This window comes from Coenobita brevimanus, chromosome 58 (assembly GCF_032717465.1).
Source record: "Coenobita brevimanus isolate Jiangsu-jjx chromosome 58, ASM3271746v2, whole genome shotgun sequence".
NCBI lineage: Eukaryota > Metazoa > Arthropoda > Malacostraca > Decapoda > Coenobitidae > Coenobita > Coenobita brevimanus.
In genome coordinates this window covers 2,757,178-2,784,677 of record NC_137011.1, presented here as the reverse complement: position 1 = coordinate 2,784,677, position 27,500 = coordinate 2,757,178, and the positions used below count along the sequence as shown (strand labels likewise).

General features: G+C 47.4%; 1 protein-coding gene across 1 annotated transcript in view; it reads left to right on the top strand.

The window, feature by feature from the left end:
• The window catches only part of trio (trio Rho guanine nucleotide exchange factor), a 409,269-nt gene that overhangs the window by 116,151 nt on the left and 265,618 nt on the right, over nucleotides 1-27,500 (top strand). Inside the window, exon 25 of the mRNA XM_080274536.1 lies at nucleotides 25,765-26,011. Coding sequence (XP_080130662.1) covers nucleotides 25,765-26,011 — 247 coding nt within the window. The remainder of the gene's footprint in view (nucleotides 1-25,764; nucleotides 26,012-27,500) is intronic.

Genomic DNA, 27,500 nt, shown 5'->3' with positions numbered 1-27,500 from the left:
TGTGTGTGTGTGTGTGTGTGTGTGTGTGTGTGTGTGTGTACGATTTACATATGAATGTGTGACGGTCTGTTTGCGTCTTGGAAAGTGGGAGGAAGGAGGGAAGGTTATAAGTTGAGAAAAGGAAAGGAAATGAAGGCAGGGAGGAAGGAAGGCATCTAAGAGAGAGAGAGAGAGAGAGAGAGTCCAGATTTGCTTTGGCACTTTGCAGGTGGGTTGGTGGTGTAGAGGTGAGTATTTGAAAATATAAATGGATGTAAGTGGGTGAGTTTAGTGGATTTAGCTGAGTGTATGTGGATTTCGATGAGTTTTGGAATGTGTGGATGAGTGTAAGTGTGTGTAGGTAGGTGTAGGTAAGTTTATATGGGTAGAGGTGGCTGTAGGCAAGATTAGGTGAGTGTAGCTAAGTGATTAAGAGGTCGGTGTGGATGGATTCGATAGTGTATTGTGTGTGTAGATTAGTTTCTTTGAAATGAATTGGGTGTAAGGGGTTGTAGACAGATGAGTGAACGCGAAAGTAGGTGGGTGTAGAAGTGTAATTAAGTGAGTGTTCATGAATTTAAGATGAATATATATGTGTTCAAGTGAGTGTAGATTTGCTTAGGAGAATATACGTAGGTGTGGTTTAGGTTAGGTAAGTGTAGAGGGGTGTAGGTGGAAGTAGCTAGACGTATTTGGGTGACTGGATGAGTATTTGCAACTTTAATTGAGTGGATAGGTGTAGGTGAGTGTAGTTGGGTGTAAGTAGGTGGATGCTGATGAGTTTTAGTGAAGGTACTGCTGATATACTCCTTTCACCTTAACCTGGCCTGATATTACCATCTCTCCACCTTGAATGCAGGGTTGTAGCAAGAGAACTGGAATATGATGGTGGTCACGTGGAAGTGCTATGGAAAGGACGTATCTAGAGCCGTAGCATTATCTTATTTTTTTTATTCATCTGTTTTTCCTTCCTCTTTTCTGTTATTAAAAAAAAAAAATCTTACTCTGCCATTGAGCTACGTGAAGTCAGCCGCAAATGGACGAAAATTTGGGCCAAGTTAAAGAGGAAGGAGTATAGTTGTAGGTGGTTTTTGAGTACTGACTTCCACTCACTTCACTCTTTTTGCTCTTCTTTTGCTCTTTTTATCTCTCTTCCCTCTTTTCATCCTCCTGTTATTCTCCTCCTCCTCCTCCTCTTCCTCCTCTTCGAACTTTTTTCCTTTTTTCTTTCCTCTTGTTTTCTTCCTAGCGTCTCTCTCTTTTTCTTTTGCTTTCCTCTTGTTTTTCCAATTCTGATCTTTTCCTGTCATCTCGTGTTTCATTGTAGTGTTCCATGTGTTTGTTTCTCTTTTCCAGTTCTCCATTCTCCTCTCTGTTTTTCCTCTCTTCGTTTGGGGTTAGTGGGTGTAGGTGGGTGTCAGTGGGTGTCAGTGGGTGTAGGTGTGTGTCAGTGGATGTAGGTGAGTGTCTGGGTGTAGATGGGTGTTAATGGGTATAGGTGGGTGGTAATGGGTATAGGTGGGTGGTAATGGGTATAGGTGAGTGTTAGTGGGTGTAGGTGTGTGTCAATGGGTGTAGGTGGGTGTTAATGGGTATAGGTGGGTGTTAGTGGGTGTAGGTGGGTGTCAGTGGGTGTAGGTGGGTGTAAGTGTAGGTGGGTATTAGTGGGTGTGAGTGGGTGTTAATGGGGGGTATAGGTGAGTGTTAGCGGGTGTAGGTGGATGTAAGATTCATCAGTGTACGTGTATGCATGAGATAATGTGTACATGATCAAAAGTACTGTATTTACTGTAATCTTGGTAATGGGTTGGCAGAGAGAGAGAGAGAGAGGGGGGGGGGTTTCTCTGTTCAGTTCTTTACTCTTTTTCTTTTTTTTCCTCGCGTTTCTCTTTGACACGAGGATATGGTGATAGTCACGAAGAAGTGCAGCCATCTCCGTCTTGATTACTTAGTTGTGGCGATAGATTAGCGTTGATTACCACGAGAATATGGTCCTAGTCACGAAGAAGGGCCATGGAAGTTATGCAGAGCCGTAGTATTATCTTATTCTGCCTCTGGACTTCGTGAAATCAGCTTCAAAAAGACAATAAATGAATGAATAAATAAATAAATAAATACATCTGAGCCAAGTTAAGGTGAAAAGGGCACAGGAAAACAAGTCACCCGGATGCAAGGGAGTTTAAATTGTACAAAGAAAGAAAAGAAAAAAGTCTTGCAATTACGTGGAAATCTCACCTGTGTTTCCCTCTAATTAACGAGGGTATAGCCGGAACTGGGGACAGGTAAACAATAGAATCTGATAATTGGAGGCTGTTGTTAAATTTAAGGCTAAAATTTGGACTTCAGGAATAGAGTTTAAAAAGAATAGCCTTGTGGAAGATACCCCTAGCCACATCTTTAATTATGAAGGTAGGTAACAATAGGAACAGGTAAATGGAGGCTGTTATTTGGGGCGAAAATTTGAACGTCGATAATGTAGATAAGAAAGTCTTATATTTATGGAAGATACTATTAACCACATCCGTTATTAAATGAACTGATGAGAAGTAACAATAGAATCAGGTAATTAGAGGGTGTTATTAAATTCAGAGCTAATTTTAGACGTCAGTAATAGAGGTAAACAAATAGCCTTATATTTATGGAAGGTACTGTTAACCACATCTGTTATTAAATGAACTGATGATAGGTAACAATAGAATCAGGTAATTGGAGGCTCTTGTGGAGTTTAGGACGAAATTTGTTAGTTGAATAATAGAGGTAAATAAGCAAAGGTAAATAAATGAACTGAACTGAAAGGGGTTGGAGATGTATATTAAGGAGTTATTTTAAGCTGAATAAAATCGTCTAGCGGTGGCAAGAATGAAAGGAAAAACTGTGGGGAACTGGTTGATTGTGTGCGTACCAGATAGAGCCAGGATTCCGGGGGCTTGAATGGTGAGTGAATGGAAGCATGAGCCAGGATTTCGGAGGCTTGAGTGGTGAGTGAATGGAAGCGTGACCCACTGGATTGGGCAAATTTGGGCTGTCTGGACGTTGCTACTCCTCACCCTGCCCTATGGTGGGAAAAGAAGTCCGGATGATGATGATGATGATGATGATGATGATGATGATGATGATGATGATGTGTCTTTCCTAAATCTATAATCTTTTTAACTCTAACTTGGCCTAAAACTGCCACCGCACCATCTCAAATGTTGGGGTGTAACATGAGATTAATACTAGAATACGATGCTAGTCACGAAGAAGTGCTGCAACGGGAAGAAAATTGAGTTGCAGTATTATCATTTTTCCTCTGTTAAAATACGTGAAGGAAATACAGTCATGTTGCATCTACTTAACTCTATTATATCCAGAGGTAGACACAAAATTTAACCCCTTTAACAATAGATTCACAGTAGAATATAATGCTAGTCACGAAGAAGTGCTGTGGAAAGGACATAGGGTCACAGTATTGTCCTTTCCCGCCACTGGGTTACGTGGAATAAGCCATAGAAGGACGAAAATTTGGGCCAAGTTAGAGTAAAAAGAGTATAGTTTTTGTTACATGCACATTTTTTTATTCATTGTTTTGAGAGGCTTTTGAAAGAGGTCTTGTGATAATAGTGGGGGGACCACAAAAAATAAAAAGAGAGAGAGAGAGAGAGAGAGAGAGAGAGGATAGGATGAACTGGAATTAGGATGGAGGTGTCTATAAGAGGTTCCCAAACACCTCTTCCTTATCGATTTATTTTCCAAACTCCTTATTAATTATACGTGGTTTGCCTCTTACGTCTTTTCCATATAAACATAGATTGCATGAATATAACACAAAAATATAGTAACGGAGAACAACAACAGGGAATAAATCGGTAAGGAAGAGGTGTTAGCAAGCTTCCTAACCGTAGTAGAATATCATCCCCTGTGATACTGGACGGTATTTTCGTATTGTTATGAAGCCTACTAACACCTCTTCCTTACCGATTTATTTTTTATTCGTGTGTTATTCTTGCAGTCTATGTCGATATTTAAAAAGACAGAAGAAAACTAGGGGATACTAAGGAGTAGTTTGGAAAATAAGTCGCTAAGGAAGAGGTGTTAGGGAGCTGCCTTTCCCGACGAGAAGAAATTAAAAGAAAATATATATAAATTTAGACGTATGGTAGGAAAGGGGTTGAGGATGTGTATTTTTGCTGAGATGAAACATTATTATTATTATTATTTTATTATTATTATTATTATTATTATTATTATTATTTATTTGTTCTTGTTGTTGTTGATAATGTTCTTATCATCGTCATCATTATCATCATTGAGAGAGAGAGAGAGAGAGAGAGAGAGAGAGAGGAAAATGACGTCAAACGACACTCATCCACACCCATAACAAGAGAGAGAGAGAGAGAGAGAGAGAGAGAGAGAGAGAGAGAAAGAGAGAGAGTGTGTCATTACAGGCGAGGATCTGTACTGTTCTCTCTCTCTCTCTCTCTCTCTCTCTCTCTTTCTCAATTTTCACCCCCTATTTGAGTTTTTTGTCTCCTTACAATGCAAATCTCGTGCGTAAAATTATTCATTAAAAGAGACAGCTTATTATAACTTTTGAGACGTTCGGAATTGAAAGTCTAAATGGTAGAGAGAGAGAGAGAGAGAGAGAACTATGACTTGGGGAGAGAATTCAGATAAGGATGAGAGAGAGAGAGAGAGAGAGAGAGAGAGAGCATCCTCCCACGAGCATCACCCTGGAAACGTGATGTACACTGGCGTCACACACACACACACACACACACACACACACACAGATCCTTTGTACTGTCTTATGAGTGGGTGGACTTCGTGTGTGTGTGTGTGTGTGTGTGTGTGTGTGCGCGTGTGTGGCCCAGTACCCTCTATATGTATCCCAGATTCTGAATAAAATCGTTTTTTTGTTCTAACAAGAATAAAAAGGCATTGTACTGAAGGGGTTAAGGTTGCGAGAGAGAGAGAGAGAGAGAGAGAGAGAGAGAGAGAGAGAGAGAGTCGCGTGGGAGTCATGCACTGAAGCAGGACAGCAGTGAGGCAGGTCATGAATGGATGAGGGAAGGCAGAGTGAGGGGAGACAGGCAGGCAGGACAGGCAGGTAGGCAGCCGTGGAATGAGGTGGGTGAGGCAGATGATTAGGCAGTGGGATGTGGTGTGGCAGGTAGTACAATGGTGAGGCAGGAGGTGAGGCAAGGTGTGGGGGTGGTGCGGTAGTGTGGGTGTGGTGAGGTGGTGTGGTGGGTGCTGAGTTAGTGTGGGGGTGGTGAGGTAGTGTGGGGGTGGTGAAGTGAGGGGGTGGTGAGGTGTGGGGGTTGTGAGGCAGTGTGGGTGTGGTGAGGTAGTATGGGGGTGGTGAGATAGTGTGGGGTGGTGAGGCAGTGTGGGGTGGTGAGGCAGTGTAGGTGTGGTGAGATAGTGTGGCGGTGGTGCGGCAGTGAGGGGGTGGTGAGTTAATGTGGTGGGTGGTAGGGAGGAAGGAGGCGGGAAAGGCATTTAAGGCAGTGGCGGGAAGTGAGGCAGTAAAGGAAGAAATAAGGTAGGCAGGCAGTGTGGCAGAAAGTGAGATGGACGCTAAGGCAGGGGGAGGTAGGAAGGAGTGAGGCAGAGAGTGTGGAAGGCAGAGAGGGAGGCAGACAAGATTGACACGGAGAGGCAGACAAGAGTGAGGTAGATGTGGAGGCAGGCTAGGAGTGAGGCAGATGGGGAGGCAGGCTAGGAGTGAGGTAGATGGGGAGGCAGGCTTGGTGTGAGGCAGATGGGGAGACAGGTTTGGAGAGGCAGAAGGAAGAAATCAGAAGAAAGTAAGATATTAGAAGGTAATGTAGGCAGACTTTGGGCAGCTGATAAGGGAGGCAGGGGAAGGGATGCAGGGGTGAGTGAGGCAGACGGAGGCAAGTGAGGTAGGCATTGGTAAGGGAGGTAGATGAGGTAGGCAGGGGTTTAGGAAGGGGCAAGTGAGGCAGGCAAGGTAGGCAGGAGATTGGCAGGTATAAGTAAGGCAGATGAATAACAGTGAGGCAGAGGTAAGCGGCATAGGAAGCAGAGGTAAGGCAGGAGCTATAAGGGTAAGGCAGGAGGTAGGAAGGGTGAGGCAAGAGGTAGACAGGGCAAGACAGAAGGTATGCATGTTGAGGCAGGAGGTAGGCAGGTTGAGGCAGGAGGTAGGAAGGTTGAGGCAGGAGGTGGGCAGGTTGAGGCAGGAGGTAGGCAGGTTGAGGCAGGAGGTAGGCAGGAGCAGTGCGGAAAATTATGTTGTGTTTACGGTCGTCAAATGGTACTGTTATATGAGGTAGGCAGGAAACAGGCAGAGGTGAGGCAAGGGTGAGGCAAGAGAGAGGAAAGTTGAAAAATGCGTGAAGCGAGGGACAGGCAGAAGGAGTCAAGAAGGAGGAAGAGACGAGGTAAGATGAAGCAAGAGTCAGGCAAGAGAGGGAGGAGAGGTGAGGCAGGATGGAGATGGTTGGGGGCGTAGGTAAGGAAGGAATGGGGCAAGGGGAGGGAGAGAGGAGTGAAGCAAGGTTGAGGCAAGAGAGAGGCTGGGATGAGGCAAGAATGAGGCAGGTGAGAGGCAAGGATGAAACAAGAGAGACAGGCAGGGATGAGGCAAGAGAAAGGCAAGGGTGGGGCAAGAGAGAGGCAGAGGTGAGGCAAGGGAGAGGCAGGGGTGAGGCAAGAGAAAGGCAAGGGTGGGGCAAGAGAGAGGCAGAGGTGAGGCAAGGGAGAGGCAGGGGTGAGGCAGGGACGATAAGAAATGAAAGGTGCAAGGTCGTAAAGCGATAACGGGAGATGAGGTGGAAGTTAGGCAGGAGAGAGAGAGAGAGAGAGAGAGAGAGAGGTGGTAGTAAAGAGAGAAATGGGGGTTAGTGACATTGAAAAATGAGAGAGAGAGAGAGAGAGAGAGGACGGAGATTAGGCAAGTAAAGACCGCATTTCTAGTGTTTGATTCCGTAACTTCTCTTCCTTAGCGACTTATTTTCTTAGTTACATCTTCTTAATTTAGTGTAAATAACATAAAAGAGAAAAATGAAATATAATACGCATAATAAGGAAAATGTATGGTCCGTATTTTCACCGGTTAAGGAAGCTCCCTAGCACCTCTTCCTTAGCGATTTATTTTTGGATACGGCTGGTTAATATCCTCGTGTATGTTATGTATGCAGAGTCTGGCGATGTTTGAAGGATTTATATAACACGGACTAGGACAGTAGGGTGTGATAAGCAAAATAAATCGCTTACGAATAGGTGTTAGGTAGCCTCGAATAGGACAGGGAGGTGTGAAAAGCAAAATCAGTCTCTTAGGAATAGGTGTTAGGGAGCTTCGTATAGGACAGGAAGTTGAGATAAGCAAAATAAATCGCTTAGAAATAGGTGTTAGGGAGCTTAACCGACGAGAATACGAGCCGATGTAGGAATGGGAGGTGAGAAAGAGCAGGACTTTCACAGAATAGGACAGGAGAGTGTGATAAGGAGAGTAAATCGCTTAGGAAAAGGTGTCAGGGAACTTCCGACACCGACGAGAAAACGATCAGGCGTGGGAGGTGAGGAATGAGTGACTGATTAATTAAACAGTCCTGACATCACAACGGGAAAGGTTAATATGGACGATTAGACAGAAGGCAGGCAGGTGGGCAGGTGAAGAGGCAGGAATGTGATACGGGGTGGGATGTGGAGTGAGATTTTCTTGCACATCGTCCTTAACCCCTTGGCACTGAGGCAGGTGGTGTAGGCAGTGAGACAGGTGAGGCAGGTGTGTGACAGGTGAGGCATTAGGAGATAGGTGAGTGAGACAGGGGTCTTATTAGGTAGTAAGCTAGGTGAGGTAGAGATGATTTAGGCAGAGAGGCAGGAGTTTGACAGGTGAGGCAGTAGGAGATGGACATTGAGACAGGCAGGTTAGGGAGGGTGAGACAGGGGTAATATGAGTAGTAAGATAGGTGAGGCAGAAGTAATAAAGGGAGAGAGGCAGGAGTGTGACAGGTGAGGCAGTGAGGCAGGCAGTGGAGGGGTGAGGCAGGGGTCATATAGGCAGTAAGATAGGTGAGGCAGAAGTGATGTAGGTAGAAAGGCAGGAGTGTGACAGGTGAGGCAGTAGGAGATAGGCAGTGAGGCAGGCAGGGGAGGGAGGGTGAGGCAGGAAATGAAGTGCTCAGGTGAGAACTGATACCTGAAGATGATGGTTCCTGCTCGCTAGTTTTTGCCTCCATTCAATTTGTGTTGGGGTTGTGAGGTTAGGAGGTGGTGGTGAGGTTGTGGAGTGGTGATGTGGGATGGTGGTGAGGTTATGAAGTGGTGGTTTGGGGTTAATGGTGAGGGTATGGTCGCGTGTGAAGTGTGGTGAGGTTGTTAGGTGGTGATAGAGGTTGGTGGTGAGGTTATGAAGTGGTGATGTGGGGTAGTGGCGAAGGTATGGTCGGGTGTGAGGTGTGGTGAGGTTGTGAGATGGTGATAGAGGTTGGTGGTGAGGTTGTGGAGTGATGATGTGGGGTGGTGATGAAGGTATGGTGGGTTGTGAAGTGGTGAGGCTGTGATGTTATGAGGGTGGTGGTGAGGTTGTGGAATGGTGATGTTGGGTGGTAGTGAAGGTATGATGGGTTATGAAATGATGAGATTATGAGGTGGTGATAGAGGTTGGTGGTGATGTTATGAAGTGGTGGTGTGGGGTGAATGGTGAGGGTATGGTGGGTGGTGAAGTGGTGAGGCTGTGATGTTGCGAGGGTGGTGGTGAGGTTGTGGAATGGTGATGTGGGGTGGTGGTGAAGGTATGGTGGGTTGTGAAATGGTGAGGTTGTGAGGTGGTGATTGAGGTTGGTGGTAAGGGTGTGGATTGGTGATGTGAGGTGGTGGTGAGGTTATGAAGTGGTGATGTGAGGTTAATAGCGAGAGGAAATGGTGGGTTGCGAGGTGGGGTGAATTCTGAAGTAGTGAGGTTTTGATATGAAGTTGAGGTTGTGAGGGGGTGATGTTGTAGGCTAGTAGGTCATGAGGCAGTATGATGTTGAGGTTTGAGGTGGGGTTAGTAAGTGAATATGGTGAAGTTGTGAGGTAGGGTTGTGAGGGGTTGGTGTGAGGTTGTGGAGGTAGTGGATGCTAGTGGGGTTGTGAGGTAAGCCATAGAGGAGGTTTAGAAGTGAGATGATGGAGTGAAGTGAGGTTGTGAGGGGGTGTAGTGAGGTTGTGAGGGAAGGTGGGGAGGTTGGTGTGGGGTTGAAGAGTATTACATGTTATTGATATTTATGAGGGAGAGGTGAAGAGCAGTGTGTGTGTGTGTGTGTGTGTGTGAGAGAGAGAGAGAGAGAGAGAGAGAGAGAGAGAGAGAGAGAGAGAGAGAGAGAGACGAGATTGAAAAGCAGTAAAAGAGGGATGGGGGAGAGAAATAGGTTAGGATTGTGATGAGGGTGGGCGATGGTTTATGAGAGAGAGAGAGAGAGAGAGAGAGAGAGAGTTGCCCTCTTGTGTGTTGTAGTTGATGATGGCATTGTCAGTAAATCCTTTTATATCTTTTTAATTACTTTTTTCTTCCTTCTTAAATAACCCGTCTGATACAAAAGGTTAAAGAGTCAGGCAGGATGACATTGTGGGGGTTTGTATTGTTGTGTGTCATGCCTCGCCTCATTTCACTTCACCTCACTTCCTTACCTCTCCTCTCCTCGTCCGTCTTCATTTCTCCTCTCCTCACGTCTGCTCTTTTATGTATTTACTTCACCTCACTTCCTTACTTCATCTCTCCTCATCTCTTCTTCTTACGTTTCCTCTCTGCTTACTTTACCTCTTCTCCCCTCATCGCTAGTCACTTCTCTCGTCTCATCTCCTCTGTGCTTATTTCACCTAGCTTCTTAACCTCTCTCTCTCTCTCTCTCTCTCTCTCTCTCTCTCTCTCTCTCTCTCTCTCTCTCAGAAAACGTTTTATCGTCCTCACCCCTGCTTAAATTCCCTCCCTCCCTCCCCCTTCCCCCTCCCTCCCACCCCACCCTGACCCAGTTGTCCCCTCCCCCCTTCACAACTCACAGCCCCCTCCCCTCCCCCTCCCCCAGGAAAACGTTTTACCGCTCCCACGCTTCTGTAACCCCCCCCTACCCACCTCCCCTCTGTCGTAATTTTGCTCCCCCCTCCTCCCTCCACCCCCACCCCCATCAGCAAAGCGTTTTACCTTCCATCCATAACCCTCCACCCACCCTCCTCCCCCCATCCCCACTCCACGTCATTCTGCTCCCCTCCCCCCTCATCGTTCTTCCCCCCATCCCCCACCCCACACCATTCAGCCCTCCCCCTTCCCACACCCCACTCCATTCTCGCCTACACCCTACTCCATTCCCCCCCTCCCACACCCCACTCTATTCTCCTCTCCCACACGCCACTTCATTCCCCCCTCCCACACCCCATTCCATTTTCACCTCCTTACACCCCATTCCATTCTCACCTCCTCATTTCTCACTCCATTCTCCTCCACCACACCCCATTCCATTCCCACCTCCCTGCACCCCACTCCATGCTCCCCCACCACACTCCACTCCATTCACACCTTCCTGCACGTCCCTCCATTCTCAGTCTCCCCACACTCATTCCATTCTTCCCCTCCCCGCACACCCGACTCCATTCTCTCCCCCACACACTCCATTCCCCCTCCCACACCCCACAGTGCTCCGTCCCATCTTCCTCCCCACCTTACTCTTCACGCACGTCCCTCCATTCTCAGTCTCCCCACACTCATTCCATTCTTCCCCTCCCTGCACACCCGACTCCATTCTCTCCCCCACACACTCCATTCCCCCTCCCACACCCCACAGTGCTCCGTCCCATCTTCCTCCCCACCTTACTCTTCACGCACGTCCCTCCATTCTCAGTCTCCCCACACTCATTCCATTCTTCCCCTCCCCGCACACCCGACTCCATTCTCTCCCCCACACACTCCATTCCCCCTCCCACTCCCCACAGTGCTCCGTCCCATCTTCCTCCCCACCTTACTCTTCAAAACATGTTAGGTTCCACTTCCTCCCCCAACCATTTCACCCCACCTTACTCTCCCCCTCCATCATTCAGTCAGCCCAGATTATCTCCCCGTTTTCCCTCCTTCCTCACCCCATTTCTCCTTTCTCTCCCCATCCCTCCTTTCTCTCCCCATCCCTCCTTTCTCTCCCCATCCCTCCTTCCTCTCCCCATCCCTCCTTTCTCTCCCCATCTCTCCTTTTTCTCTCTGTTTCTCCTTTTTCTCCTCATTGATCCTTTCTCTCCCCTTCATTCCGTCCTCTCCCTATTCCCCTCTTGCTCCCCCTTCTCCCTTCTTTCTCTCTCTTCTCCCTCCTTTCTCTCCCTTCCCCTTCTTTCTCTCCCCTCTCCCTCTTGTTTCTCCCTTTCCCTTCTTTCCCCATTTCCCTTCTTTCTCTCCCTTTCCGTTCTTCATCTCCCTTTCCTTCCGTTCTCTCCCTTTCAGTCTTTTCTGTTTCCCTTCTCCCCTCCTTTGTAACCTTTTCTCTCCCTTTCCCTTCTCTTTCTCTCTTTTATCTCCCTTTCCCTCATTTTTCACCCTTTCCCTCCCTTCTCCTGTCTTTCCCTTTCTCCTTACCTTAACGTTTTACTCCCTCCCCTTGCCTCACCGTACCCCTACCCTCTCCTCCCCTCCCCTCCCCCTGTTCTCCCCTCTACCCCTTATACCTAGCCATACCATACTACCTACCCTCCCTCCCCCTATACTCCCCACCCCTGCCTTTCCCCCCTACACCCTTCCCCCCAGTCAGAACAACCCCTGTCTCCCTTTACCATTTCCATCCCCCTTTCCACTCTCCCTTAATTCGTCACCACCTCCCCTTCTCTTCCTTCCCTCTTCTTTCCCCCCCTCTTCCTCCTTCTCCTCTTCCCCTTCACTCCCACTCATCCCCTCCCCTCCCCTCCCAGTCGTCTCCCCCTGTCCATCCTTCCCCCTGCCCCTGTCTCACCCCACCCATTCTTACCCCTCCCCCTCTCTCCCCTACCCATCCTTCCCCTCCCCCTCCTTCACCCCACCCATTTTTCCCCCCTCCCTCTCTCCCCCCACCCATTTTTCTCCCTCTTCCTCTCTCCCCCCACCCATTTTTCCCCCTCTCCCTCTCCCCTATTCTTCCTTCCCCTCCCCCTGTCTCACCCCACCCATTCTTACCCCTCCCCCTCTCTCCCCTACCGATCCCTCCTCTCCCCCTGTCTCACCCCACCCATTTTCCCCCCTCCCCCTCTCTCCCTTACCCATCCTCCCCCTTCCCCTGTCTCACCCCACCCATTCTTCCCCCTCCCCCTCTCTCCCTTACCCATCCTCCCCCTTTCCCTGTCTCACCCCACCCATTCTTCCCCCTCCCCATCCCTCCGCTCCCCCTCCCTCACCCCCTCCTGCAAATGTCTGCTGTTTTCTCGGTTGGTGCTCACTCTTCTTAATGGTTCCTCTCTCTCTCTCTCTCTCTCTCTCTCTCTCTCTCTCTCTCTCTCTCTCTCTCTCTCTCTCTCTCAAGGGGATACTGCCAAAGAGTACCCAACATAACACAAATAAGCAAGACACACAAGAGTACCATATCAACTTAGAATTATCCTCTCATTTTATTTTTGTGGTTCTTTCGAGTGTTTTCTTTCTATATCAATCGTCTTACCCTACCTATTCATGCTGGAGAGGGGCACCATCACTACTGCCACTACTACTACTACTGCCACCACCACCACCACCACAACCACAAATATTACTACTACTACCCACTACTACTACTATTACAACTACTGCTACAACTACTGCTACTACTACTACTACTACTACTACTACACTTCGAGAAACTTTCCTTTAAGTAAATCGTCTTGTACTAGTAAGAATAAAGTAAAAGTCATATTGAAGGGGCAAAGGATCATTACTATCAGGCTGATGATGATGATGATGATGGTGATGATGATGGTGATGATGATGATGATGATGATGATGATGATGATGGTGATGATGATGATGATGATGATGATGATGATGATGGTGATGATGATGGTGATGATGATGATGATGGTGATGATGATGATGATGATGATGGTGATGATGATGGTGATGATGATGATGATGATGATGATGATGATGGTGATGATGATGATGATGGTGATGATGATGATGATGATGATGATGATGATGATGATGATGGTGATGATGATACGAAGCTCAGTGAAATGAAACAGAAAAAATTGTTTGAATTGAAGGATTGTGTCTCCCCCCCCCTCCTCCTCCTCCTTTCCCCTTTTCTCCTTTATTTTTTGTTACCTCTCCTTCTTCATCATCCTTTCCTTCTCTCGCGTCTCTCACCTCCCTCCTCTCTCTCTTGTCTCTCTCCCTCTCTCTTTCTCTTTCCTTCCTTCCCCCTCTCTCTTCCTTCCTCCATTCACGCATTCACCTTCTCTCCTCCCCCTCCCCCTTTTTTTCTTTCTTTCCTCCAATTCGTCTTTGATCCCTTTCTCTTTCCCTCTCCTCTCTCATACTCTCTTTTCTCCCTCTTCCATCTCCCACACCTCTCTTCCTTCCCTCTCTCCTCTCTCCGCTTCCTTCTTTCTTCCTCCTTCAATCTCCCCTCCTCTTTTGCATCCCCCCACTCCTCCCCTCCCCCGGCACCCCTCCTCGCCTCTTCCTCCCCCTCTTCCCCCATCCCCCCCCTCTCCTTCTTTGCCCATTCTCTCCATCTCTTATTTCTCAGTTCGTACCTTCCAATATTTTCCCTCGTCTCTCTCTCTCTCTCTCTCTCTCTCTCTCTCTCTCTCTCTCTCTCTCTCTCTCATTTCCTCCCTGATTTTTTCCCTGTGCTCTTAGGTTCCTTTCCATTGGCTTTCATTTCCTATTTTCTTCGCTATTATCATTCTTTCCTTCCTTATATACTTCTTTTTCATTCCTCCTCCTCCTCCTCCTCCTCCTCCTCCTCCTCCTCCTCCTCCCCCTCCCCCTCCTCCTCCCCCTCCTCCTCCTCCTCCTCCTCCTCCTCCTCCTTCCTTCCTATCTTTTTTTCCCTCTCATTTTTTCTGTCTTCGTCTGCATTGCTACCGCCTCTTCCTTCCTCCATTCTTCCTCTCTCTCTCTCCTCCTCTCTCACCTTCATTTTCCTTCCTTATTCCTATTCCTTCTTCGGTCAGTTTTTTTCCTTCTCGTCTTGCCTACCTCCTTCCTTCTTTTCCGCCTCCCTTCTCATGATTCCTTCCTGTTTTCTTCCTCCTCCCTCCCCTCACCTCACTTTTTTCCTCCATTATTTCCTCCTCTGTCTCTGCTCCTTTCCTCTTTCCTTCCTCTCCCTCTTTCCCTTCCTTCCTTCCTTCTCTTCCTCCGTCCCATCCTTTCTTCAGTTCTTCCTTCCTTCGCTCCTCCCATCCTTTCGTATCTTCCTCCGTCCCTTCCTTCAGTTCTTCCTTCCTTCCCTCCTCCTATCCTTCCTTTCCTCCCTCCTCACCTTTCTTCCTTCTGCCTTTCCTTCCTTCTCTCCCTCCATCCTTCTCCCACCTCACCTTCCTTCCTTCCTTCTTTCCTTCACTCCCTCCATCCCCTCCCACCTCACCTTTCTTCCTTCTCTCCTTCCTTCCTTCTCCCCCTCCGCCCCATCCTTCCATCACTCCTTCCTCCCTTCTGTCCCTTCCTCCCTTCCTTCCTTCCCTTATTACATCCTTATTTTCATCCGGTTCTTCCTCCTTTGATCCATAATTATTCCCGCTTTCTTACCTGGCTCTTTTTGCTTCCTTCCCTCCTCTCTCTCTCTCTCTCTCTCTCTCTCTCTCTCTCCCCTTCCTTCCCTCCCTCCATCCATCCATCTTCATCCTCCTTTCGCTCCTTCCTTCCTTCCATCCTTCCTTCCTTTCTTCCTTCCTTCCTTATTACCCTCCCTCATTTCCATCCTTCCCTCCTTCTTCATTACTTTCCCTCCTTTCCTTCCATTCTTCCTTCCATCCATCCCGTCCATCCATCCATCCATCCATCCATTCATCCATCCATCCATCCATCCATCCATCTATCCTTCCTTCTTTCTTTCCTTCCTTCCCTCCTTCCTTCCTTCCTTCCTCTTTTCCTGCTGCAGCCAAACGACTCTCATACCTCACTCTCTTTTTCTCCTTACCTCCTTAATCTCTCTCTCTCTCTCTCTCTCTCTCTCTCTCTCTCTCTCTCTCTCTCTCTCTCTCTCTCTCTCTCTCTCACGCATCTTTTCTCCTTCTCACTTTACATACTCTTTTGTGTCCTCCTCTTCCTCCTTCTCCTCCTCCTCCTCCTCCTCCTCCTTCCGTTTTCGCTCCGACAAACAGCGTTCTAATGTTTTGTTTTTCGGTCTCAATCTATCTATCTATCTATCTGTCTGTCTGTTTGTCTATATGTCTATCTTTCTATCTATTTATCTATCTAGCCAGCAATCTTTCTGTCCATCTATCTACATATCTCCATCATTGTATCTATATATATCTGTGCCTGTCTGTCAGTCTGCCTATCTCTGTCTATCTATCTGTCTACCTGTCTGTCTGTCTGTCTATCCATCTGTCTATCTGTCCATTTATCTATTATGAATCTCAGTACATGTCTATCTATTTCTGTTGATCAAGCTTACCTATCTAGTTTTATATCAGTCTATCTATCTATCTATCTATCCTTCCATCTATCTATCTATCATTCAGGCTATGTATCTATCAATTATCTATCTTCCCCAGCATACTCTTACAGCAATTCACCTCTATATATCAACCTATACTTATCATATGTATTTATTTCCTGTACCTCTCTTTCTTGTTTGTTAGTCTCCTTGTATTTTTAGTGATTTTTATGTATGGTGCGTTTGTATATGAGAGAGGGGGGTGTGAGTTGGGAGCAGGGCAGTGAAATGGCGGGGGACAGGGCGACTTGGAGGCGATTTGTTTGTGGCCACCCCAAACGGGATTGAGGCGTCTGGCAATAGGTAGATAGATAGACGTTTGTATATGGGTATTTATTAGTATTTGTTTTGCCCTTATCTGTCTGTCTGTCTATCTATCTATCTATCTGTCTGTCTATCTATCTGTCTGTCTATCTATCTGTCTGTCTATCTATCTGTCTGTCTGTCTGTCTATCTATAAAAATCTGTGTCTGAAATTTTATCCATTGGTAGTCGACCTTGCCCACCTTCAGTTCTCTCTCTCTCTCTCTCTCTCTCTCTCTCTCTCTCTCTCTCTCTCTCTCTCTCTCTCAGTTGCCTATTTTCATTTTTTTCTTCAGCTTAATGAAGGTAATTTATCTTCTAGGGAATAAACCTTTTAGAGTTTTAGTTCGTTTTCTTTTCGTTTAACTTTTTTTTCGGTCGCTCGAAAGGAAATGAGGTTGTGAGAGATAGGGAGGGAGGGAGGGAAAGAGGGAGAGGAAATGCAAGGATGGAGGGGAGGTGGGAGGGAAGAAAGGAATGAAGGAGGGAAGAAGGAGGGAGGGAAGGAAAGAGGGAGAGGAAAATGAAGAGTGGAGGGGAGGTGGGAGGGAGGGAGGAAAGAAGTGAAGAAGGGAAGGAAGGAGGGAGAGGAAAATGCAGGAAGAAAGAAGCGAGAGAGGGAGGGAGAGTGGAAAGGAGAGGGAGGGAGGGAGGAAAGGAGAGAGGAAGAGGACTTGACAGGAAATGAGGTTGTGAGAGATAAGGAAAGAACGAAGGAAGGAAGGAAGGGTGAAGGAAGGAGAGGGAAAAGGAGGAAGCGTTGGAGAAAATAGTGATGAGGGAGTATGAAGGTTAGAGAGAGAGAGAGAGAGAGGTTGTGGAATTGTGTTTTGATAAGGGTTTCGTTGTAGTGTCATGGTATGGTTCTGTCTGTTCTCTGACGGTGTTGTGTGATCGTGTTCTGTGGTGGTGTGGTAAAGTGTGGTGTGGTATTGTCAACCCTCTGTTCCCCCTACTTCATTGCTTCTCATGCTGTGGTGGTGTGGAAATGTGTAGCGTGGTGTGGTTGTGAGGTGTAATATAGTGAGGCATGAAAGGATGTGATGTTGGGCAGAGTTACGGTCTTGTGTGGTGTAGTGTGGTTCTGGTTTGGTGTGGCGTGGCGTCATACAGTGTGTTTTGTAGTGTGGTGTGGTGTGTCGTGGTGCCGTGGTGTTGTGGTGTAGCATTGTGTTGTGGTGTGGTGAGATGCATTGTGGTGTGGCGTGGTGCTGCTGTATGATATGTGGTGTGGTGTGGTGTGAGGCTGTGCTCTGGTGCGATGTAGAGCGGTGTGGTGTGTTGTGTGACTTGATACTGTGGTGCGGTATGTTGTGGCGTGGTGTGGTTAGGTGTGGTGGTGTGGCGTGGTAAGGTACTGTGGTGGTGTGGCATGGTGCGGTACTGAGGTGTGGTGGTGTGGCGTGGTGTGGTGTAGCAGTGTGGACCCTCGTGCCACCCGGTTCATCGCTCCCTCAAAGCCAATTAAAACTTTGTTAGTGAGCCCTTCAGGGGGAGTAACCTGTTGAACCCTCACCTACCCTCTTTCACCTGTCCTGCCTTGCCCTGTCCTGTCTCTCCCTGCTCTACTTTGTCCTGTCTCTTCCTGCCCATCATACTCTGTCATGTCCTGTCCTACCATACTATCATCTGTCCTGTCCTGCCCTGCCCTGCCCTAGCCCTCATCAGCCCTCACCAGCCTTCACTCCTAAGCCTACTCACACCTTCATACACTTCTTGTTTTCATGGCAGGTCCAACTTTCCCCCCATTCCCAGATCTTATCCTCTAGAAGGAACATGTATTCCCTCTTGAACCTTATCTGACATTTGCGGATCCACCCCCCCTAACCTAGCTTAACCTAACATATCCTAATCCAGCCCAGCCAACCCAGACCTAACTGAACCTAACCCAGCCAAACCTAAACTAACCCTGTCGAACCTAGCCCTCAGTGTACTAGATTTACCATACCTAACTCCGCCTATCCTCACCTCACCTCATTTAACCTAACTTAACCCAACCCAACCCAACCCAACCCAACCCAGCCCAGTCAGTCTCATCCCAACCCAGCGTACCCAGATTTATTTATTTATTTTTTCACAGTTGCTACGCTTTGTTCAGACTCGTAATGATACCTGTTGTCGCCAGCAGGTTTGGATTTCACTGTTGTTCTGCGCGTCACTGTTGATAAGCATCGTTACTGTATTATTGGAAAGCTTACGACTCTGACATTGTTTTGGTTTGCGTCGTTTTTTTTTTTTTTTTCTTCTCTAACTTGGTCTAAAATTGCCATCCCTCCATCTTGAATGTTGAGTTGTGACAGTACATTAACGCTAGGATATGATGCTAGTCACGAAGAAGCGCTCTGTTCTTGGAAGGGCCTTGGCGAACTTTAAAAAAAAATAGAGGCAGATTTATTGTTTTGGTTTCCTTTAGTACGGTACTGTACGCTGGTTATTTTAACTCTGGAAAAAATTACCTTACCTTACTTTTCCTTACCCCGCCTTACCTTATCTTGCCTTTCTTTTCCTTTCTTTTCCTTATCTTACCTTTCCTTTCCTTTCCTTTCCTTATCTTACCTTTCCTTTCCTTTCCTTTCCCAACCTTACCTTACCTTACCTTGCATTATCTTACCTCACCTCACCTCGCCTCACCATACCTTACCTTACTTACCTTACCTTTCCATTCCTTACCTTACCTTACCTTACCTTACCTTACCTTACCTCACCTCACCTCACCTCACCTCACCTCACCTTACCTTATCTTGCCTTATCTTACCTTACCTTGCATTGCCTTGCCTTGCTTTGCTTTGCCCTACCTTACCTTACCTTACCTTACCTTAACTCACCTTGCCTTACCTTACCTTACCTTACCTTACCCACCCCAGCTCAGCCTAACTCAGAGGGTGAGGGGAGGAGGCGTGGGTGGTAGATGGGATGGAATATTTTATGGGGGGTGGGGGAGAGAGTTGTAGCCATGGGGATGAGTTGAGAGAGAGAGAGAGAGAGAGAGAGAGAGAGAGAGAAAGCTGTGTTGAATGGGAGAGAGAGATTGAGGCTAAATTGAAGAGCTGTCTAATATTTGGAGAGAGAGAGAGAGAGAGAGAGAGAGAGAGAGAGAGAGAGAGAGAGAGAGAGAGAGAGAGAGAGACATGTAATTAAAATAAGAAAATAAGGAATGAAATGCGTTTGGAAGGGGAAAGGGAAGAAATCTGATAAAGACTTAGATACTGAGAGGTTGGTAAAGGGAGAGGGAGGGGAAGGGAAGGGAGTGTATGGAAGGCAATTAGAGGAAGGGAGAAGAGTAGAAGAAGGAAGAAGGGAGAATAGAAATAAGAATACAGGAAGAAGGGAGAGAAGGAGATGTAGAAGGTGAAGAAAAAGAAGAAGGGGAAAAGGGAGGAGATGATAGGTAACTGAAGGAAGGGAAGATGGAGGGAAGGAGGGAGGGAGGGAGGGTGGGAAGGAGGGAGGGAAAAGGTAGAGGTAAGAGAAATAAAGAGGATGGGAAAGGAACTAAGATGATAGTGCAACTCAAGGAATAGGGAAAGAAGATGAAGTAAGGAAATGAAAAGGGATTATTGGAGAGAGAGAGAGGGAGAGAGAGAGAGAGGGGGGGGGAAGAAAGTAGACCGAATAAAGAAAGGGAAAGGAAAGGGAGATGAGGAAGAAACAGAAAGGCAGGTAGATGAGAAGAGAAGTAAAGGAAGATGAGGAGGAAAAGGAGAGGAAGAAGCAGAGTCGAAATGAATAGGGGGTTGAGGGTAAAGGGAGGAAGGAAAAATGGAAGAAAAGAGAAAAGGAGAGATGAAAGAGAAGAGAGAAGGAGAGAAAATGAAGGTATTGTTTTACGTGGACATAGAGAAGGAAGGAAAAGGGAAATGGGAAAGTTGAAAGAGTGAACGATAGGAAAAGGAGAAGGAAGAGGGTGAGAAATGGTTTGGAAAAAAGAAATGGGAGAAGAGTGGATAGATGATGGAAAACAGATGGATAGGATAAGATGGAAAGGAAGAAGACTGAGAGAAAATGGAAGAAGGGAGGGGAGGAGGAGAGGTCGATATGGAAGGGAGAATTGAGGGTGAAGGGAGGCAGGGAGGGAGGGGGAGAGAGACAGGTAGAGGTATTGCCGTGAGTGATATGTCTGAGTGGAAATTCTAAGGGAGAGAGGGAGAGGGGCTTATGGAGGGAAAAGAGAAGATTGGAGAGAGGAGGGAGGTTTGATGGAGGCAAGAGAGAAGGTAGATGGACGGAGCGTGGGAGGGGGGAGGTAGGGAGGAAAAAGAGGAAATTGGAAGGAGGGAGGGAGGAGAGGGAAAATTAGACGGAGGGTTGGACGGGAAAGGCTGTAGGGTATACATATATGTAGAGAGAGAGAGAAAGAGAGAGAGAGGTGGAGGAAAGAAGTGAGAGGAAATTGGATGGAGGGGTGCGTCAGGAAGAGAGGAAAAAAGAGGGAGGGTACGATGTGGAGGAAGAGTGGAGTAAAGAAGAGGAATGGAAGGAGGAAGAGACAACAAAGAGAGAAAGGAGATGAAAGCAAGGAGAAGTGATGAAGGAGCAAGAGAGGAAGAGAGGGAGGGGTGGGGAGGGGTGAGGAGGGAGTGGGGAGAGAGGAAAGTGTAAGAAAGAGCCTGAAGGGATGAGAGGGATGGGAGATTCGGGAGGGAGGGAGGGAGAGGAGAGGAGAAGGCTGGAGGGGTGAATAGGGAAGTGGAAAGTGGAGAAAAGAGCCTGGGGGGGCGAAAGGATGGGGAGGAAGAGAAGGGAAAGTGGGATGGAGGGAGAAAGGAGGGGAGAGTAAGAGGACTGCAAAGGAGGGAGTTCCGGGGGAAGGGGAGAGAGAGAAAAAGGGGGTAGAAGGAGGAGGAGACCAGAGGAAGAGGGAGGAGAGAATCGGAGGGAAAGGGAGGGAAGGAGGAAAAGGGAAGAAGAAGGAGGAAACCAGAGGAAGAGGGAGGAGAGAATCGGAGGGAGGGAGAGGGAAGGACCAGAGAGGGAGGGGAAGGAGGAAAAGGGGTGAACCGAATGGGGTTAAGGGAGGAGGAGAGGGATGGGGGAGGTGGGAGAGGGAGTGAGGGGTTTGGAAGGGTAGAGGAAGGGAGGAGGGAGAACGGGGGAGAGGGAGGAGGTGGAGGGAGAGAGGGAGGGAGGAGGGGAAGAGAGGTTGGGGTAGGGGAGGGGAGGGAGCTAGGTGACCGACGGAGTGCAAACTTTTGACAGAGTGAAGTAGTGTTGGTTTTAAAGCTGAAATCTTCCCTCGCCTTGCCCTGCCTCGTCCTGCCCTGCCCTGCCCTGCCCTGCCCTGCCCTGCCCTGCCCACCTCTCCCCTCTCCTGCCACCCCCTCCCCTCCCCTCCATACCGTGCCCTGTCTTTTCTTGCCCTGCCCTGCCTTGCCCTGCCTGTCATGTTGTGTACTGTGTTATCCTCCCTAGCCATGTCTTGTCCTACCTTTCAATGCCCTTCCCTACCACTAACAAACTCCATCCTACCCCACCCTTCTCGCATCCCATCACACTCCCCTTACACCCCATCGCGTCCTTTCATACCCCTCCACACCCCTACCAACCCCACCACACAGTCTCAAACACCCATTACACCCCTCCACATCCCCCCACACTCTCCTTTCACCTCTCCACAGCCCTGCCAATCCCATCACACCACATCACACCCCATCACACTCCCCCACATCCCTCCACACCCAATTCACACCCCTTCACACCCCACTCACACCCCTCCACACCCCACTCACACCCCTCCACACCCCACTCACACCCCTCCACACCCCACTACATCCCACCACACCCTCTCAGACCCTCACCACTCCCCATTCACACCCCACCACACCCCACCTCACCCCATAATCCTCTTCATCACCTTATCTGAAACTAAGGTAAAAGTCAACACTATTGATTTTGTCCACATGGTTTCATTAGGGCACCGTGGAGTGAGTGAGCTTCTGTCTATCCATCCTAGCTTTCTGTCTAACTGCATCCCTGTGTATCCATATTGTATTGTCTGTCAGTCTACCTACCTACTTACCAATATCTGTCTATCTGTCTGTCTCTGTCTGTCTGTCTGTCTGTCTGTCTCTCTCTCTCTCTCTCTCTCTCTCTCTCTCTCTCTCTCAGTTTGTATGCCAGTCTGTCGCCGTCTGTCCTCGTGTCTGTCTATTTATCCATCTTTGTCTGTTCGCCTGTCTTTCTTAGCGGTCTGTCTGATTAATTACGCATCTGTTTTTGTTATTCTATCAATCACTGCATTTACCTGTGTATAAATTTGTCTCAGTCTGTATCTGTCTGCTATATATGTATTTGTTTACCTGTCATTTTATCTATCCATATCTGTCATCTGTATGTCTGTCTACCTGTCTCGCAGTCTACGTGCATCTATAAGCTTTTATTTATGTTAATTAACTATATCTTCAGTCTGTTTTCACGATCGAGGGCGAAGCCCTCGCGAGTGTCTCGTCAAGTAGTGGCATTTTCTCACATACGAGCGGCTCAACCCGGCCCGTCCGTAACGCTTTTGAGAAGCTTATATCTCAGCAGCCACAGGGCCGATCACTGCGTGGTTTGCACCATGTGATGCCCAATTCTTTAAGATTAGTTATTGACAGGTTTCATCACACCCCGGTGGTGCACGTGGCACGTGACAAGCGCCGCGTGCAGCGTGTCGAAAATCTTCAAAAGAGGGCCACAGGCCAGACAGTTTGTTGTAAAGGCAGGAAACTTGGTGGGTAGACAGCCATCAATATACTCAGGCATCCTCGGGGTGTAAACTTGGTGGGTAGACAGCCATCAGTATACTGTAGGCATCCTTGGGGTGTAAACTTGGTAGCTAGACAGCCATCAGTATACTGTAGGCATCCTTGGGGTGTAAACTTGGTAGCTAGACAGCCATCAGTATACTGTAGGCATCCTTGGGGTGTAAACTTGGTAGGTAGACAGCCATCAGTATACTGTAGGCATCCTCGGGGTGTAAACTTGGTAGGTAGACAGCCATCAATATACTGTAGGCATCCTCGGGGTGTAAACTTGGTGGGTAGACAGCCATCAATATACTCTAGGCATCCTCGGGGTGTAAACTTGGTGGGTAGACAGCCATCAATATACTCAGGCATCCTCGGGGTGTAAACTTGGTGGGTAGACAGCCATCAATATACTGTAGGCATCCTCGGGGTGTAAACTTGGTGGGTAGACAGCCATCAATATACTGTAGGCATCCTCGGGGTGTAAACTTGGTGGGTAGACAGCCATCAATATACTCAGGCATCCTCGGGGTGTAAACTTGGTAGGTAGACAGCCATCAGTATACTGTAGGCATCCTCGGGGTGTAAACTTGGTGGGTAGACAGCCATCAATATACTCAGGCATCCTCGGGGTGTAAACTTGGTAGGTAGACAGCCATCAATATACTCTAGGCATCCTCGGGGTGTAAGGCCACATTTCAGTGCTTTCGGATATAAATGGCCTCACTCCTACCTCGCTGACAATGACCTTTTATTGGTTTTACCAGTCACCTGTCAGTCTCATCAGTCTGTCTGTTTGTCTTTCTGTCTACCTTAAGTTAGCATTCTGTCTATTTATCTGTCTTCTGTATCTATCCGTGTGTGAATCTATCAGTATTAACTCATCAGTTTTACCTTTCTCAATCTATATTTACCTTTCTCAATCGTCCATCCATTTATCCATCTATCTCCGTCTGTGAATATGCCAGTATTCTATCAGTGTGTCTATCTATCTACCATTCTCAGTCAAGTCTATCTATTTATCTATCTGTATCTATTTAGCCTCGGGTTCCTAGATTTTGCTTGAGGTAACACTGGATTGGATGTAAGCGTTTAATTAATATTGGTGTGTGTATGTGTGTGTGTGTGTGTGTGTGTGTGTGTGTATGTCTCTCTCTCTCTCTCTCTCATTATTGTGATTCATACCTCTCTTTCCCATTCTCCTCCTTCCACTCCTCCTCTCTTTCCTCTTTTTTCCTCATTTCCTTTCCTCTTTTTCTTCCTCCTTCACTTCCTTTCTCCTCTCTTCTTTCCCTTTTCCTCCTCTTCATTTTCCTTCCTCTTCCTCATCTTTCCTTCGCCTAATTTTCCTTCTTTCCTTCATTGATTTTTTCCCATTTATATGTATCTTTCCTTCTCTCTTTTTAGTGTTCTTCATTTTCTCTCTTTTTCTCTTCTCTCTTTCTCTTTTCCCACCCTCCCACATCTCTTCCTGTCTGTTCACCTTTGCCCTCTCTCTCTCTCTCTCTCTCTCTCTCTCTCTCTCTCTCTCTCTCTCTCTCTCTCTCTCTCTCTCAAACCCCTTCACCCCTATATCTCCTATTTTACCTCGTGTGTTACGGGGACGGCTCAGGCAGCATTATTAGTGTCAATCCTGCGTCATCTAATTATTTCCCACCCCTACTGCCGCACCCACGCCCACACCCGCAGATTGAGCCGTCCCTACAACACACAAGACATTGATTTATTCATATTCGTATACCCATCCCTTCATCTCGCAATTTATCTTTATCTTTGTGTCGATATCAGTACATCTATCCATATGTCTATCAATCTATCTATCTATCTATCTCTGTCTACCTACCTATCTATCTATCTGTCTACCTGTCTATCTATCATACTGTCAGTCTTATTTTCTTCCGCTCATTTTCCTTGACATTTTATTTTTGCTTCCTCTTCCTCCTCCTCCTCCTCCTCCTCCTCCTCCTCCTCCTCCTCCAGAGTGCATTATAGTAACCTGATATTCTCTCTCCTTCTCCTCTCTTCTCTCACCCACTTTATATTTCTTTCCCCCATCTCTCTCTCTCTCTCTCTCTCTCTCTCTCTCTCTCTCTCTCTCTTTTTCTAGCGCCAAGAGCACTATTAATGTATCGTCGGACTGAAGGGGTTAAGAATGGCGTGTGTCCTGGCGCATTTGTGTTTTTATGTTCATCACCCATTGTGCTCTAGTACCCACCGTCCTCACTGACAGCTGGAGGGATATATTAAGCAGAAGTGGTTTAGTGGTATCTGCATCGTATCTGAGCTGTTAATCATCATCACCACCACCACCACCACCACCACAACCCAGCTGTCCCTGTTAAAAATGTATTGAGTATTGTTAGCACACAGTAAACATAGATACTGACAAAATAGACAACAACAATTACCGTGAATAAATAAAAGGGGAAAAAAAACTTTATAGTCCCTCACTTTAACTCTTTTCGCTTTAACTTGGCCAGAAATTGCCTTCTCTCCATCATGGGTGCTGAGTTGGACAAGTAGATCAGCACTGCAGTACGATGATAGTCACGAAAAAGTGCTGTGGAGAGGAGTTATTGTTGTATGGTCACTCTCTTCCCAAAAGGTAAGGAAAATGAATTGCGAAGGAACCACAATCTGAGCCAAATGAAGGTGAAGGAACTACAGTATTGCCAGTGTTAACCCCTTTGGTATTATGAAGCTGTTTGACCTCCGCCAGCGAAGTTGAAGGAGGCTGTGTATTCACCTGTGTTAATCTGTTTGTCCACACGGTATCTTCAGAAGTTCTCAGTGATTTTCAGAGATATTTGGTGGAAGGGTGGGCCATGGTCCAAGAAAGAATTGATTAAATTTTTGGGCGGATCCGGAATCTGATCCTATGTATAATATTGCCAAAAGTTCTCAGTGAATTTCCATAATATTTTGTGGAAGAGTGGGCCATGGGTTAAGGAACACTTATCTTAGTGCTTCTTCTTATTTTTTTTTTTTTTTGTTCTTCCTACTGTCAGATGATGATATTCTATTGCAGTTTCCAGCAAGAAAGTATTTGTCTCTGTCTATTTGTGTATATCTATCCATCTGTCTCTATATAGAAACCATCTGTCAAATTATATAGATATGTAAATAGATAGGTAAGTGACCTAACATAACTCCTGTTTCTGTCCTATCAGGGTGGGGGTGAGGTCACATGGGTGCTGGAAGACTGGGCAGGGGCGGGCCAGGCGGGTGACCTGGTCGTAACGAGGGGTCAGCAGGTGGAAGTGGTTGACCCCCCGCCCCACCCGCCCGCCCGTGACCCCGCAGAATGGGCGTACGTACGGCTCTCCCACGCCCACGACCAGGAAGGACACGTACCCCTATCCCTGCTACGCCAGCCTCCTAAACATGTCCCCTCACGCACGGAACTTGATCTCTCAGGTAAGTTAGTTCTCTCTCTCTCTCTCTCTCTCTCTCTCTCTCTCTCTCTCTCTCTCTCTCTCTCTCTCTCTCTCTCTCTCTCTCTCTCATCCTGTATTACTATTATTATTTTTGTAACGAGCACACTTTGTTTATGTGAAGTCACAATCTTCTTTTTGGAACTCTAAGTCTGTGGGGTCTGTGTATATTTGTACGTTAAATATATACTTCTTAATCTTGCAGGTAAGTTTGTAATAATCATGCTTCTTTATCTGCCTTTTATGTGTGTAATTGTATTTTATTTATAAGGCACGTGTATATTGATGTTTTTCCAATACCACCTACCTTCCATCACCACCTACACCCCTCAACCGTCCACTGCACATTTCCATCGAACCTCCCCATCACCCACTACATATCTCCACCTCTGCCCATTCAAACAACACCTACTCCACTCCATGTACACCTCTCCAGCACCCACTACACCTCGCCACCTGCATCCCTCCACTACCCATCTGCATCCCTCCATGTACACCACTATGCCTCCCACTTACACCTTTCCACTACCCATGCCTCTCTGCCTCATTCCTTCCTTCTCTCTATTTTTCTTTTTCCTCGTCCCTCCACACTACATATTCCCTGGACCTACCACACCACCGTCTCCCCTCCCCTTCCCCTCCCTTTTCCTCCTTCTTTCTCACAACCCCACTACCGACCTCCACCCACATCTCACCTTTATCCCCCTCCGCCCTCCTACACCCTTCTTCCACCCCCCCACCTACATCCTCCACCATCCACCTAAACTCTTCTTCCACCCACCTACCTCCACCCTCTTCACATCTAACCCTTCTCTCCTTCCTTCCTTACTGCTTTGATTTATTTTATTTTCACATGCACCTCCCACCTACACCCCACTGTCTCCCACCTACACCCACTTATAATCAGCTACACCACTCCAGTTTCAACCTTTTCCTCCCCCCTTCCTTCCACCTATCATTTTTACTTTTGATTTTCTCCGCCTCGTCTGCACAGCCACTTAACCCCTCCACCACCCATCTACACCCCTCCACCACCGACCTACACCACTCCACCACCGACCTACATCCCTCCACCACCCACATACACCCCTCCAGCACCCACCTGCACCCACGTAGAGGCAGGGAGGGTATTCTGGCGAGGTGCAGGAGGGGAATTTGTGGTAATTGAATGTTGGGAATAACAATGATTTGTCCAGTTTGTTTCCCACAGTCCCCCCCCCCCTCTTCCCTTGTTTTCTCTTCGCCCCGTTTTCTCTTCTTCTCCTGTTCCCCATTTCCTCTCCTCTTTTCTTCTTGCTTTTCCTTCCCCTTCCTCTTCTCTTCTCTTCCCCTATCTTTTTTTTCTCTTTTCTCTTCACTGGTAACCTTTCCTCTCCTTCACTTGCCCGTCTTCTCTTATCTGGCTTTTCCTCACTCATCTTTTCTTCTTCCTCTTATCCTCTCTGTTATTCTCCTCTTCTTCCCCCTCTTTC